Below are 15365 nucleotides of genomic sequence, written 5' to 3' on the forward strand. Positions count from 1 at the left end.
GAAAGCAGCAGGAAGGAAGAGCAATAATGAAAATCAAGCTGCCATTTCTAATCACCCTGATGCTTTTGTTTCCTTCCCTTTTACCATTCTTTCCCTCTGTCTGCTGAAAGTTCCCCCAAGTAGCTGTGAACAAGACTGGAAAAACGGAAGAATGTTTCCCATTTTCCAGGAAAATGTCCCAATATATTTGTCATTTATGTTTCCGAGGAATCCCTGTTCCTTGGAAACAGCCACAGCCCTCTGGTTCGGGGGAAAGGAAGAGTTAAATTATTGCTTTCATATCAATTAAAGCTTGCAAAGGCTTTGCAGGTCCTGATGTGGAAGTTCCCCTCCTGGCTGTGTTGTATTTGAGGTTTTTTGGAGTCCCAAGTCACGCAGATGTTCCTATTAATATGTATTTGTTCAGAAAGGCATTGCCCATGTAATCACATCATCTCTGCCTTCTCAAGGGCAAAATTCCAGGGAGATAAAGAGCTGGGAAGATGCTTCAGTGGAGCCAAGGACTGCAGCTGAGTGCATTTCACCCCCCTGCCACAGCTTTAGCAGGGGAGGGGGCTGTGGGCACCCCTGGGTGAGGGTCTTGCCCCTTCCCACCCCTGGCAGTGCTGTGGGAGCTCGGGGATGATAAACTCACAGCAGCTCCTGCCTCCCACTTCTATCCCTGGTCATCCTCTGCCTTTGCAGGTGCTTAAACTCATTGAAACCTGCCCAGGTAAACTCAACTGGTGAAGCAGAAATTACAAATCCCTTGCACAGCCTCGTTCTCTCAGTGCCTCAATCCCTTTTCCATTTCCCTCTTGCAGAATTATATGAACCCCCTGAGGCTGGTACTGACTCCTCAAGACATGGAAGCTATTTTTATCAACTTGGAGGTAACATCGTGGGCATTGTGCCTTTAATCTTTGTTCTTTTCACGGCAGCTCAGCCCTCTCCCTGCTTAGGAGGAGGTTTTCTGATTTCCTGTTAGATTTGTGCATTCACTTGGAGAGCTTCAGCCTTTCGTGTGCTGTGGAGCTTAAACTGGTTTAGGAGACATTCTTTAACACTCCATTTTAGAGGTGGGGAATATATGAACTCTAGGTAAGAAAACAACACTCTCTGGTGGATGTTTCAGGCCTGGGGCTCTGGATTTTAGCTGATTTAGGTGATTTGTGCACAGGGTGATGAAGGGATTTATTTCTACTCTGGTTTGCACAGGTTCCAGGTCAAAACCTGTCATGTCCTGCACTCCTTCCATCCCATCTCCTCCTCCCTCCCCATGCTGGGGCTGTGTAACCTCAGATGGAATTATACCCCTGTAGAACAACTTTCTTTGCAAACACAAAAGAGGGGAAAGCCCTGCCTGATGAAGGAGTGAATGCTCATTTCTTTAGGCTCTGTTTGCCCACCTGCTTCGAATGTGTTTAAAGTAATGACTGTTGCTTGGTTTTAGGACCTAATTAAAGTGCACTTCAGTTTCCTGAGAGCCATTGATGTCTCGATGATGTCTGGAGGAAGCAGCCTGGCAAAAGTGTTCCTGGAATTCAAAGAGAGGTAAAGGAATTCCGAGCTTCAGGCAGCTCCAGTTTTAATAGATTTGGGTTGATATTTTTGGAGATTTAAACAGAGTTCTTGTTACTCTCTGCCTTCTCACTCTCTACTACTGCCTGAAAGGAGGTTGGAGCCACGTGGGGATCTGTCTTTTCTCCCAGGTAACAAAAGAATAAGAGGAAATAGCTTCAAGTGCCACCAGGGGAGGTTTAGAATGGATATTAGTGAAAATCTCTTCACTGGAAGGGTTGTCAAGCACTGGAACAGGCTGTCCAGGGAAGTGGTGGGGTCACAATCCCTGAAAGCGTCCCAAAATTGTGTTGCTGTGGTTCTTAGGGACACGATTTAGTGGCAATGCCGGGTTAGTGGTTGGACTCAGAGGTCTTCTTCCACCTTAATAATTCTGTGATCCCAGAAATGCCTGTCCCAGCAGCCCAGGTGCGCATCCTGCACAGCAAGATGCTCTCAGGCATTTTGAAACATCACTGAGTGCTGACATTAAGCAGCCAAACCCAGCCACACCTGTCAGGCCATCCAGGGCAGAGGATGGGACATCTCCCCTGTGACCACCCAGGCTCAGTCGTGTGGCTCCCTTGGATCCTTTGCACCTGGATTTTTCTTAAGCTCAGCATCCTGCAGAAAACTGAATATCCAATGTGTTTGTGGGGACACATCTGAGGGGATAAAGATGGGAACACCTGGCTTGTGGTGAGCTGGAATGGAGCAAAACCTCTCTGGCCTTCAGGGGTTTTGTTGCTCTCCTGCAAGCAGCACGGGGCTGGGATGTGGTGGGGTGACTCCTGTGCAGGGGAGACTCTGCTTAGATCAAAGGGGTTCCTCACTCTCAAAGAATCTCATATTTGGCACAGAGCTCACCGTGCTCCTTTTGCACAATGAATAAATGTAAAAGTTTCTTTCACAAGCAGAATCAATCCTGAGTTTTGGCAGCTGCAAGCAGGAGCACCCCCAGCACGCAGAGATAAGGTTGATAAAAGCCTTTAATATCCTTAATTCTAATCAAAGGGTGATTCACCGTGGAATGGTGCCAGGCTGTTATTTCACTGTGATTAAACCAGTGTCTAGACACAGAAATGCCATTCAGAAGTCAATAACTCCAGAAATACCATCTGCATTAATAACACACCGTGAGGTCACATCTTCCATCATTCATGGGGCCTCTTGTTATAAAGGGCATTTTTTTCTGGATTAAATTTTAAAAATATTCCAAAGAAGAATGCAAATAATTTCAAAATACTCATAAAACTCACTTAGGTGATTTTGATCTCCTAATTCATGGCTCAGCTCCGTGCATGCCAGTGCCATCCCTGGGGCAGAGCTGTGGACACAGGGAGCAGGGAGGGGACATGGGAGAAGTTGTGGAGGTGACACTGCTGCCCAGGGAGATGCCATGCCTGTGCAGGAGCATGAGGCTTGGTTCTGAGCCATTAAATCAATGTTTTCTTCTCTTAATGTGCTGGTGGGAGGTGGCGGAATGCTTGGAGCTGGTGAGTTCCATACAGATGGTGCCCCCCTTCTTAAGGGAGCTTGCAAACAACTTCCTGAAGGACCTGAAAGTCTTGGAAAAGCTTGGAAAGATGTGAGGGAAGGAGCCAAACCATCTGTGAGATGGTGATGGTGGATCTGAAGTGGATTGGTGGATGATGGTGATGAGATGGTGATGGTGGATCTGAAGTGGATTGGTGGATGATGGTGATGAGATGGTGATGGTGGATCTGAAGCTCTCTTCAGTCCATGGGGATTTTGGGGACATCAGTGCTGTGGGAAACTGCTGCTCAAGGGGGGTTTTGCCTTGGAGAAGTCCCTAAAACCAGATGGTTGTGGATGAAGAGTTTGGAGCAACCTGATGTAAATAGGCAGAGTCCTTTCGTGCATCAGGAAAGTTAGGAATAGCACATTTTACAGCAAGGGGATTTCAGTGCAGGAGGAGGAGAAAGTGAACTCGCTGGGGAGGCAGTGTTGCCCCATCAAGAAAGAAACATGGACCTCCAGAGTCCCCACTTAGTCCCTGAGTATGAGACCTTCCTCCATCAAATCTATCCATGACAAATAACTCCTGCTTTCCTCCACATCCTTGGAGACATTCTGGCAAAATGATGCATTGCTCCTTGGCTTTGCAGGGGCCTTTTTAAAGGAAATAGTTTGTAAATCTCTTTCTCTGGAAGCCAGAGGTTTGAATTTATGCTCCTGAAGCCTCTTTGAAGCTCTCCCTTTGCTGGCAAGGTAGATATCGTTGTGCCTGTGCAGAAGTTGTCAGGGCGGAAAGGTAGAAGAATGATCTCTACTGGCTGTGGCTGTGGCTCCATAAATCTCTTTACTCACTTCCCTGAAGGGTGTGAATGTCCCATGTTTATGGAGCAATGCTGGGTCAGTGGTTCCCAGGTCATCTCCATCGAGAGATGAGGCCCCCAAATAATGGATGAGTTGCAGTTTGTGATGGAAGATGTGTCTTAGCAGCAGAACAGTTAACAGCCAGGAAGGGGGAGAAAACCCAAACCTGTCAGGCAGGATTAATGAGGGAAGTGAGGGAAAAGGGGGAATCCACTGACAAAACTGCTCTCTTTTGTCAGTGTTTTAATTTATAGCCCAGGGTGTCCATACAGAGCTTCACTGTGTTTCCAAAGGCTGTGACAACATTCTTTTCCCAATTACCCAGGCTCTTGATCTCTAGGTCCCTGTGGCTCTTTCAAGAAGGAGTGATTCAAAAATGTGACACTGAATCATCCTAGAATCATGGAATGGTTTGGGTTGGAAGGGACCTTAAAATTCATCCCATCCCCACCCCCTGCCATGGGTAGGGACACCTTCCACCATCCCAAGTTGTTCCAAGCCCCATCCAACCTGGCCTTAGATACTTCCAGGGTCAGCCACAAATTCTCTGAAAAACTTTTGACAGTTCCTCACAACCCTCACAAGGAAGAATTTTATCCCACTATCTCATCTAACCCTCCAAAAACAGACTTCTCTGCTCTGGCCACCCAGCCCTTTCTGCTCCTCATGAGCTGAATCACCTCCACGGGCTCTGGAAACTTCTAAATGTTCAAATGTTGAAGATCTAAATGTCAAAAAAGCCACACAATAAAAGAGTGTTTATACTTTGCTAAGTAGTTAAATGGGGGAATAGCTGTTTGCCTCGTCCTTTTGCTGTATACACATTTATATATCTTTTATAATGGCTTATAACTGCCAGCATTGCCAGTCTAATCTGTGACTTTCCCCTCTCCAGGCTGCTGATTTATGGCAAGTACTGCAGCCACATGGAATATGCCCAGAACACCCTGAACCACCTCCTTGCCAACCGGGAGGAAGTCCGGCAGAAGGTGGAGGTGAGCGGGCAGGGGGCTGAGTGCTGCCCCCCATCCCCTTGTCACAGCTTGGGGAAGAACTTGATGGAGCTGAGAATGATCCCTGGGGAATGTTGGATTTACCAGAAGAGAAGAAGGGAGTGAAGAGTGTGTCCGTGCTGCCACAGAGGGAGCAAAGCTGGGGGTTATCCTGTCCTGATCCCTCGTTTTTCCTTTATCTCCTCACTGGACCTGTGCTATCTCCTTCCTCCCCACGTTTATCCAAGTTAGAACAAATCAGGGCCTTTATCTGAGTGGGACTGGCTGGGACAAGTTGTTTGAGCTGTGCAGGCTCTGAGCATCCCCAAACCAGGACCCACGTGGTTTTCCAAAGCCACCAGCGGCACTGGGGACTGTGAGAAGCAAACCCAAATCCCCAGGCAAACACCAGAATTCATGCCCTGACCTCTTTAGTGTGAATAGGGGCTGATTCAGATATTAAAGAATCAAAGGAGCCCCAGAAGGGATGCATTGTTTGAGCTGCTGTTTTACCCAGCTCTAATTCCTGCTTTGCTCTTGATGCTAATCGCAATTTGCTGGGCTGTCTGTACACGTTACCTCACCCTCCACAAATGTGCTTTGATTCCCTGTGTAAGCCAAATTCAGGGATAAAACTGCATTTAGGAATTGTTTAAAATGTGCTCTCTGAGTCTCACATCAAGGCTGGAGCATCCAAGTGCTTTTCCTGTCTCTCCCTCCCTTGTGGCAGCTCTGCCAGGTCACACAGGGGGGCTCAGCCAGCAGAGTCACATCCCTGAAATGGGTCTGGGCGAGGTGGCAAAACTTCCTGCCACCACAATTAGCTCATCTTAATGACTTAATGCTCATCGGTGACTCCAGAGCCACAGGCTACATGCTCAGTGCCAGCCCCTCACAAATCAGCTGCATCAGCTTGGCCCAGCAAGGAGAGGTGACTGAGGAAAATTTGACATTTCCCCAGGTCTGAGAGCATTCGTGCACTGCCCTAGTGAGCAGCATCTCATTAGGCTGGAGCAGCTCACTTGCATGGCAGTGGCTGTAATTTAGGGTCCAGCCCCTGGGATTAATTCCTTGAAAACCTCTGTGGTGGGAGCCCAGCCCTGGCTGGGTGGCTGCAAGGACCACAAGGCTGTGGGCATCAGAACTGAGTTTACAGAAGCCAAAGAAACATTCTCAAGACTTTAGAGACTTCTTTTAGGTGGGAAGCTGTTGTTTTCTCACTGCTGATTTATTGACCACCTTCCTAGGAATGCACGCTAAAGGTCCAGGATGGGAAATTCAAGTTGCAAGATCTGCTGGTGGTTCCAATGCAAAGAGTTTTGAAGTACCATCTCCTGTTAAAAGTAAGTTTTACAGCACTGGTATTTCTCTCTCTGCTGTAACATCTTTCACCTCTGTCAGTGGAGGGTGAATCATTGTCAAATGCAGAGCAAGGGTTGGGATTTTTATTCCTCTTCAAATAAAATAATTACTAGAACTACTTAACAGAACATAACATTTGTGCTGTCTCCTAAAGTACGGTGACCCAGTGTAATTCTACACTTGCTAGCCATGAGAGGTGCTTAATGAATATAAAATAAGCTTGCATATAATCTGATTATGTGTGAAATTCCTCCCGTCAACTCTATGTAACAGAACTCTCAAGCACCAGCCCTTGGTGTGTTCCCTGTCCTGCAGGCACAGCTGCCTGCCCGGGCATCCCTGCATCCCTGCCACCTCCCTGGGCATCTCTTCTGTCACCTGGGCATCCCTGCCACCTCCCTGCCATCCCTGCTGTCACCCTTGGGATGCCTGCAGCCACCCTGTCACCACCCTGACCACATTCAAGCAGACCCTGTCCAGTGCAAGTGGGGTCTGGGCATCTTTCTTAGCACATCCAAATTCTTGTTATTCATTTCTACTTTCTCAGGAGCTGCTCAGCCATTCCTCAGACCGGCCAGAGAAGCAGCAGCTGAAGGAGGCCCTGGAGGCAATGCAGGTACAGGAGGGTGAGAGTGGGGAGGGGGCTGTGCTGGGTTTGGGGTGCAGCAGAGCTCAGGATCCCTCTGCTCTGTGAAAAAAAATTTGGATGGAAAAGCCATCCAGGAACAGCTGGAGGGAAGGCAAGGTGTGCTCCTTTTGGCCATACCTGTGTGTGCTGACTGCCATTTGGTGTGGTGGCCTCACAGCAGATCCCCTGTCCCCTCGGAGGCAGTGGGGGGACTGGGGTTTGTTGACAAGTTAGGACTTTTCCCTGATTGCTGTTTTGTGTGCAGAGCCTGTGCCAGATCCAGCTTTTATTTTTGCTGGGAGGGATTTGGAAGAGCTCCAGAGGTATCAGCAAGTCAGGGAGTATGGCAGTGATGGGAGCCTGCGTGTATGGAGTGTTCCCTGTGTGCTGTTAGCCAGGTGCTGGGTGGGAATCCTTTAATCCACACTGTTTAAATTTTATTTTGTTAAAGGGAAGATGTGTTTTCAACAGTTGATGACTTTTGGCATCAACAGTTTGCTTTGCTTGAAGTTGTTTGGGTTTTTTTCCAGCTTTTAGCTGGAGCCCCCAGAATGTCAGGAAAACCACCAGCAGCAAAAAATTCAGTTGTAGAAACATGGAAATGTTTTCTGACTGCGATATGTCTCCCCACACACACATTCACACCACATCCATTGTCAGCAGAAGCTGACTGGAGGATGCTCATTAACTCCAGGTTTTTCCCCTGGAGGGCAGCTCAGGATTCATCCCTGTGCTCACGGTCACTTTGCTTTCCACCGTGGCTGCATTTCCTGGCACTTACATAAGTTGGGTGACCTTTCCAGCCATTATCCCTGCCAGCCCAGGGATGCAGGGCTGCTGTGTGGCTCTCTGTAGAGTTGAGGTTGTTTGAAGGACGTTGCATTCCCAGCCCTCTGCTGTGGCCTCAGATGAACGCTGGACCTGGTGACAGCACTTAAACCCTGCTCATGGCCTCATCACCCAGCACCACTGCTGGAAAATAAATGTGTATTTGCTCTGGCTCTGCTGCAGGCTCAGCATTTGTTGCAGGAAGATGTTGATAACCATCAGGGAGGTTTCTTTCTTCTCCTCCCCATCACCAGGAGAGTGTGGGAGCAGTTCTGACCACGCTGGGCTCAGGGGGCTTTGGGAGCCATTCACTATGGTTTTAATTGATCTGTAAACCAAGGCTTAACTTCCAAGTGCTGTCTTTCATCACAAGTCCAGCCTTTCTGTCTGCTGTGCTGGCAGGCAGCAGACATTGCTGTGCAGGGGGAGTGGATGGAGTAACATTCCCAAAGGGATTCAGCTCCCTTTGATTTTGTTTGAATTGTTGGTTTTGCAAGGCAAGGGCGGGATTTGCACCAAAAAAAATCATTTGTGCTGGGTTTTTTTTGGTGCAGGTACCAACACTCTGCCAGAGAGTGCAGAACTGAGTTCCCAGTGGTGGTGGGGCAAAGGCAGCTCCCAGTGAAATGCCACAGCCAACATCTGCACGTTGTTGTTTCAAGTCCTGGTTGATCCTGGGATTGTGTTTCCCTGGGATTGTGTTTCCCTGGGACTGTGTGTCCCTGCTTCAGAAGGCTTTTGGTTGTGTCATTTCTCATCACCATCCCTGCCATCCCTGGCTTGGTGATGTTACAAGTATTGCCACATAGATCTGTGATCATGGCCTGTGATTAACCCTTCTTGTGTTGGGGAGCTGAGTGAGGTCTGACCCGGGGGGCATGTCTTAAAAAATCCCCTGTTCAGATTTAATCCAAGTTGACCAGAGCTGTTGTTGAGGTCAAGGAGGGAGCAGATAAGAAGCAAACAGGCACAGCAAATCTGCTCTGAAAGGTGAGAGAAGTTGTTCCAGTGGAAGGGATGGATCCTTCTCTCTGATGGATAAAAATTTGGGGTTTGGGATTGCTGTGCTGGATTTTCGTGCATTGCCATGGGTTCGTGCATTGCCATCTTCTGGAAAATGGAAAACATTGCAGCACCTCAGCACTGGGAGCACCAACAGCCTCACCTGTCCCAGGCTGCAGTGGAGTCCTGCTCAGATTCCTGAGGGATTCAGGGAGCCAGGCTTGTGTTTGTTCTCCTGGGCAAGGCACTGGTAAAGTAAAAATCACTGCTCACCCTTTTTTTTAAGGACTTGGCCATGTACATCAATGAAGTCAAGAGGGACAAAGAGACTTTGAAGAAAATAAGTGAATTTCAGAGCTCTATAGAAAACTTGGTAAGCTGGAAAATCCTCTTGAACCCAGTTTAATTCGATTATGAACATATTGGGGTTTTTGGGGAATTACTACTTACTCTGATGTGCTGAGAGATCCCCAGGTGTTCAGACTCTCATGTTTTGCTGATGGTCCAGAGGTAGATACTCCATCACAAACTGCTTTGTCTGGGATGGAGGGTGGCTTGTTTTGTTGGTGTTACCCTAAAAATGTTTCTTCAGCTTTTTCTCACATTATTAGGGTAGGGAGGACCCAGAAATTCCCCAAAATGGTATGAGGCGTTGAGGCTTCTATTTAAAAAAGAGGGGTGTTTTTTTTGTTTGTTTTTTTGTTTTTTGTTTTTTATTTTTTTAACTTTTAAGAGGATAGAGGGTAACTGAAAGGGGAGGAGAAGGGCTCATGTAAAAAGGCATCAAATCCCCAAAAATTTCAACCAGGTATTTTAAGGAGAATTCATACTCCAAACTCCAGAGGTGTCAAACACTCAGCCCAGTTGCTGGGCATCAGCCCCATTGCTGGGTTTGGGCTGCTGGGTTTGGGGCCTTTAAACCTTGACTTCATTTGGAAACGATGAACTTTTAATTGATGGGGTTTTTTAACAGTGATAAAAATCCTTAATTATTGTGGAAACCTCTGATAAAAAAGAGCTTATTGGTGGTGGGGAGGGGTTTTCAAAAATGCTTTTGACTGCTGAGCTATGCCCTGGGGTGCCAGTGCTGGAGCTGCAGGGATTTCCTGGAGTTCATGCCCAGGCTCCCCTTGGAGCATCCTCCCTCCCCTTGGTGAGGTGAGCTTTGGCAGCCTCAGGCAGGGCTGGGGGGATGCAATGCACACAGCCTTGGGTTTCCACCTGCCCAGAGCATCCTTCCAGGCCTGGCTGTGGAGCTGAGCCCTGCTTTGCTTCCTGCAGCAAGTGAAGCTGGAGGAGTTTGGGAGGCCGAAGATCGACGGGGAGCTCAAGGTGCGCTCCATAGTGAACCACACCAAGCAGGACAGGTGAGTGGCAGCAGAATGTCCCCAGACTCACAGAACGATTTCCCTTGAGCTCATTTATTTAATTGATGCCTGGAATTTCACTGACATAACCCAGCATCAATGTGAAATCACGGCAGGGCACGAGCATTGAACACTGCTGGCTGTGGAGCTCCTCAGAGCTTCCCAAACCCTTCCCTTTGAAATTTTTAATGGCGTGTTTGCTTGTTTATTTGCTTGCTTTGGGCAGGTATTTATTTTTATTTGATAAAGTGGTGATTGTCTGCAAGAGGAAAGGATACAATTATGAGCTGAAGGAAATTATTGAGCTGCTCTTCCACAAGATGACTGATGACCCCATGAATAACAAGGACATTAAGAAGGTAGGTGGACCAAGGATTAGCTCTGGAGAGCATTTTGGAGTTGTTTCAGGGTAGTATGTTCCCATTAGCCTTTTAAAATAGGAAAAAGCTGGAAAATAAATGCTCAACTTTCAGGGCAGCCTTAAATAACATGGGGAAATGTTTATTAATGTGGGGCTGGGCTGGATCCTTGACCTGTGTCCTGGCAGAACAGCCCTGAGGAGGCTGGGATGGTTGGAGTTAGGAGGGAGGAAGCTGCTCTCTGCTTTCTGGCCCCGTGTCAGGGAGCAAACATCAGATAGGCAGGAGAGGAGGGCAGGGAGGGAGGGAGGGAAGGTGCAGGATGTTCTTTTTCCCACAAGCTGCGGGGTGGAGGAGCCTGGAAAGGCATTTTTGCACACCAGGCTGCCAAAATTGGCACTCGAAGCACTGAAGGAACATCATTTGCCTGTGGTTTGCTGCTCACTCTGCAGCCATGGAGGAAAAACCTCCCAGCTCTTGCTTTAGCAGAGCCCCTTTAGCTTAACCCACTACCATGCCACGGGAAGAGCTGTGGTGCAGATGGGATAAGGGACACTGGGGTAAGAGCAGCCAATTTTGCCACTTGGCTGCCAAGGGAATGCTGCTGGCTTTGTGTTTTAATGAAATCTATTTCCACTTTGCTCTCCCATGCTTTCTAGTCCCACGGAAAAATGGTAAGCAGAGCACCCCCGTGGCTGTGGTGTGTTTGTGTGCAGTGTGGTGGGGAGACAGGCTGAGCATCTGTGCACTGGGCAGGTCAGATGCTCCTCCTGGGCTGTCACTTGCTGTCAGCCACAGACTGAATGGCTGGGGAGGATCCAGTGGAGCAGAAGAATCTGGGTTCTCTCATCTGCCACCATGAAATGCTGTTTGGTCCAAGTGCACAGCGCCGAGGCGCTTCAGGCATCATTAACTGGGGTGTGTTGGAGAAACAGGGAGCTCTCCTTCCTCCTCCCCTGCTGTTCCCTGGCCGTGGTTCAGCAGAAGGGGCAGGGACAGGCACTCAGAGCAGTGGCTGAGGGGTGGGAGTGGGAGTGAGGTGTGTTCTGTGAGATCAGCTCTCTTTTCTCTTGCAGTGGTCGTACGGCTTCTACCTGATCCACCTCCAGGGGAAACAGGGCTTCCAGTTCTTCTGCAAGACAGAGGAGATGAAAAGGAAGTGGATGGAGCAGTTTGAAATGGCCATGTGAGCATGAGTGGCTGCTCTAGCCCCGGGTGCACTTGCCAGGCAGAGGGGAAAAGTGTCTTGGGCCATCAGGTCACTGCAGAGCAGCTCTGATAGCAAAACCTGTGATGGGGAAGCTCCTGAGGGTTTGCTGGATGTGTCCCTGTGCAAAGGGAGCTTGGAACCATTCTCTGAGCATCCCCATCATCCCGTCTCTGCAGCTGGATTTTATCTCTGAAACTGAGATGGGATATTGGGAAGGAATTGTTCCCTGTCAGGGTGGGCAGGCCCTGGTACAGGGTGCCCAGAGCAGCTGTGGCTGCCCCTGCATGCCTGGAAATGTCCAAGGCCAGGCTGGACAGGACTTGGAGCAGCCTGGGATAGTGGAAGGTGTCCCTGCTGATGGGATGGGATGGGATGGGATGGGATGGGATGGGATGGGATGGGATGGGATGGGATGGGATGGGATGGGATGATCTGAAATGTCCCTTCCAATCCAAACCTTTCAGTGAGTCTCTGGAAGGATACCTCACCCTGGTGCTGGCCCATGGGGAAGCACCAGGCTGGAGCAGAAGGGAGGTGAGGAGGGAGGGTGGTGCTGCAGGATCGGGTCCTGAGCAGAGCAGGGCTTGGGCTGATGACTGACTCAGGCCAAATCCATGACTCTTGGCCCAGGAGAAGGAAATGGGCAAAATCCTCTCTCCACAGCTGAGCCCTGATCTCCTTTCACACTGCATTTCATGTGGTGTCCAGGCTTGGACTGAAATGCCAACGGCCCCATGGGGACATAGGGACAGGCTGATAACCCCCAGGTCCTTTCCTTCAGGTCCAACATAAAGCCAGAGAAAGCTAATGCAAATCACCACAACTTCCAGATGTACACATTTGAGAAGACAACCAACTGCAAAGCCTGCAGGATGTTCCTGAGGTGAGCAACAACTGAGCTGTTCTGCATTATAACATGGAAAGAAAAATCTCTAAGCTGAGGCTGGATTAGGCTTTTCTGATTTTTTTTGGCACAGAGGAACCTTCTACCAGGGCTATCTTTGTCCCAAATGTGGAGCAGGTGCCCACAAGGAGTGCTTGGAGATTATTCCTCCCTGCAAGATGGGTGAGTTATTTCATGAGCAGCTCGTTGCTGCACGTGAATGATCTTAGAAACTCACTCTATGAAGCACTGATGTTTGTTAATGCATTAAAAAATACAAGTGTGCTCCCAGCCACCTGCCAGGGCTGTAATTCACATTGACTGGTGGTTTAAAATACAAACAAAGCAGCCCAAATTCTCCAAAACAAAGAGCTGCATGCCACTGATGGCAGAGAATCATGGCAGCTCTGTGCAGTGGGGTGGGATGCTCCAGCTCTTGTGGGTGGGCATTTAAGAGAGATGATCAGTTCCTCATCATTTAACAGTGAAATCAGGATGGTCTGCAGCAGGGAGAAGGTTTCTGATGAGGAGAGAGCTCCTCTCTGGACCCCCAAATGTCCCAAAGTACAGCAAAAATTTGTGTCCTTGGTGTGAACTGGGCAGAGCTGGGACTCACCTGTGCTTAACCCTGGTGATGCTCAGTTCAGGAGGTGTCACAGGGTGGCTTTGGAGAGGTTTTGGGTGAGGAGTGGAGGGAGGAAGAAACAAAATTGCAGAACTTTGTGGCAGGGAGGAAATGCCCCTGTCTGGCTGCAGTCCCTGCCCAGATCTTGCCCTCCTGGAGCAGAGAAGTGATTCAAGTGACCCCACCTCTGCTTTGGGCTTCCTGCATCAACTTCACACCCTGCTGCTGGTTTGTTGAGCATCAAGAGAAAGAGAAAATGGGGTTTGTTGCCTGTTGAATTAACCCCTTATCCCACCATTGCTCTTGCAGGTTCTTCAGCAGACCAGGTACGTGGTTTGGCCTTTTCCTCATCCCCTGTGTCCTTGTCCAGTCTGGGTGTGGGCAGCTCATGGGAAGAACCAGCACTGGCCTCAGAGGGTTCCCAGCAGCTTGTGGGACAGGGCTGGGGACCAGTGGCCTCCTCTCCAGCCTAAAACTGGTCCAGTTTAAGCAGCAGCAGAGCCCTCAGGAGGTGCCACCACCCAGACGGGGTGAGCACCATGGGCTGGGGGGGTACCAGGGAGATTTGGGGAGAGGTTTCCTCATCCCAGTGGCATCAGGTGGGTGCTCATAGGGAGAACTGAGGCTGATGTGTCCTCACTGAGCCTTTTTCCTCTTTCTTTGCAGGATTCACTGGGTGCAGGACCTGGTAAGGGCATTGCTGTGTGACAGGAGGGCAGGGAGAGGTTGTGGCTGCAGGAATCTCCAACACTGAGTGTGTGGGAGGGGGGGAGGCTCCTCCCCAAACCAGGAAAGAGCTTTAGTAGCTGCAGAGGGGTCCTGTGCACCCTCGTGGCCAGCGATGGGGCCCTGGGGTCTCTCCTGTCCCTGCTGTCACATCATTTCTTTGGGCAAAGCTTCTGCCCATCCCACCAGTGACCAAGGAGAGCCTGGCACAACATCCTTGTGCCAAACCAACCATCAGGGCAGACCAGGAGTGTTCTGGCAGGGAGATTTGTTGCTGATGGGGAGCATCTCCCTGCTGGCACGTCCAGTGTGCTCAGGGCCTCTGATGGGCTGTCAGTCACAAAGGTTACTGCAATAACTTTTATCTTCCTGTGTTTAAAACTTGCCTGGACAGAGCTCTGGGCCTGCCCTGCCCCTGCTCTGGCTCAAAGGAGAAGAACAATTTGTTTTTGTGCTATTTCTGATGGAAGGAAAGCCAAGCCTGGCAAAAAGAAACCTGAATCAAATTTGTGGTTAAAAAAAATAACAAAAAACACCAACAAAACAAGCACAGAGTGCTCTTGCTGGGAGGGGAGAGGCAGAGGTGGGGAGGCATTTTGAGGATAAACACTGTGGGTTTGGTGCATTGAGGGAAGTTTATTTAATGTGCAGTTGTTGGCGAGACAAGTGGACTTTGACTGGGAGCTTCAGGGGTGTTGGAGTCCCAGGTCCAGCTGCTGTTCAGTGACAGCTGAGTGTTCACTGGTCCCTTTTGCAATTGTGGTGTCACTGCTGAGCCTGGCAGGGCTTGGTGCTGGCCAGAGCTCCTGTGCCTGGGTGAGGCTCAAACCCAAGTGCAGGGCTGGGAGCTGGAGCTCCAGCTTGGCTGGGTTCTTCCTGGGTTTATTTTTTGCTCGGGGAACTCAATCATGCATGTAACTGCAGGAGCCAAGAACATTCACTGTGGACACCATTCCTTTCTGCTTTCATGTTTCCTGCCCCTAAACCCTGCCTGCTGTGCCGTGTCAGGGGATAAGGAGGAACAGGCTTCAGGAGGGGTGGTTTTGTTTGGGTTTTTTTTCAGCAGGGACAAGGTTGTGAAACTGTTCTGCTTCTCTTCCAGGTCCTAAAATGGTGGCGGTTCAGAATTACCATGGAACCCCAACCCCTCCTGGGAAGCCAGTGCTGACCTTTCAAATTGGGGATGTGATTGAGCTGCTCAGGGGGGACCCGGACTCTCCGTGGTGGGAGGTGAGAGTGATTCCTCTTGGCAATCTCCTGGAAACTTCTAAACCAGTGACTTCTGCGTTATCCCTTTTATTTGTGGGCTTTTCTGGTGTAGGGGTGTGCTGGAGGTTGGGAGGCAGTTTGGGGCCTGTCCCCACCCCTGCACAGTGCCACCAGTGCTCCCAGGGCACGCCCCAGTCTGACGCCCAGCTTGGCTTTGCAGGGGAGGCTGCTGCAAACGAAGAAGTCGGGTTATTTCCCCAGCTCCTCAGTGAAACCCTGCCCCGTGGATGCCAGG

The 15365-nt window shown here is 49.6% G+C and overlaps 1 protein-coding gene across 2 annotated transcripts in view; it reads left to right on the top strand.

Moving 5' to 3' along the window:
* Positions 1–15365, top strand: part of VAV2 (vav guanine nucleotide exchange factor 2) — a 120190-nt gene that overhangs the window by 99174 nt on the left and 5651 nt on the right. Inside the window, exons 8-23 of one of the 2 annotated variants that reach the window (XM_062505385.1) lie at positions 804–872; positions 1433–1533; positions 4775–4874; positions 6119–6214; positions 6781–6849; positions 8978–9064; positions 9973–10058; positions 10285–10417; positions 11077–11091; positions 11494–11603; positions 12409–12510; positions 12605–12693; positions 13445–13461; positions 13802–13823; positions 14964–15091; positions 15291–15365. In XM_062505385.1, the coding sequence (XP_062361369.1) occupies positions 804–872; positions 1433–1533; positions 4775–4874; positions 6119–6214; positions 6781–6849; positions 8978–9064; positions 9973–10058; positions 10285–10417; positions 11077–11091; positions 11494–11603; positions 12409–12510; positions 12605–12693; positions 13445–13461; positions 13802–13823; positions 14964–15091; positions 15291–15365 (1299 nt within the window). The remainder of the gene's footprint in view (positions 1–803; positions 873–1432; positions 1534–4774; positions 4875–6118; positions 6215–6780; positions 6850–8977; positions 9065–9972; positions 10059–10284; positions 10418–11076; positions 11092–11493; positions 11604–12408; positions 12511–12604; positions 12694–13444; positions 13462–13801; positions 13824–14963; positions 15092–15290) is intronic. The other variant, XM_062505386.1, reaches the window with a different exon arrangement.

The sequence above is a fragment of the Cinclus cinclus genome, chromosome 19 (genome assembly GCF_963662255.1).
Source record: "Cinclus cinclus chromosome 19, bCinCin1.1, whole genome shotgun sequence".
NCBI classification, from domain to species: Eukaryota; Metazoa; Chordata; class Aves; order Passeriformes; family Cinclidae; genus Cinclus; species Cinclus cinclus.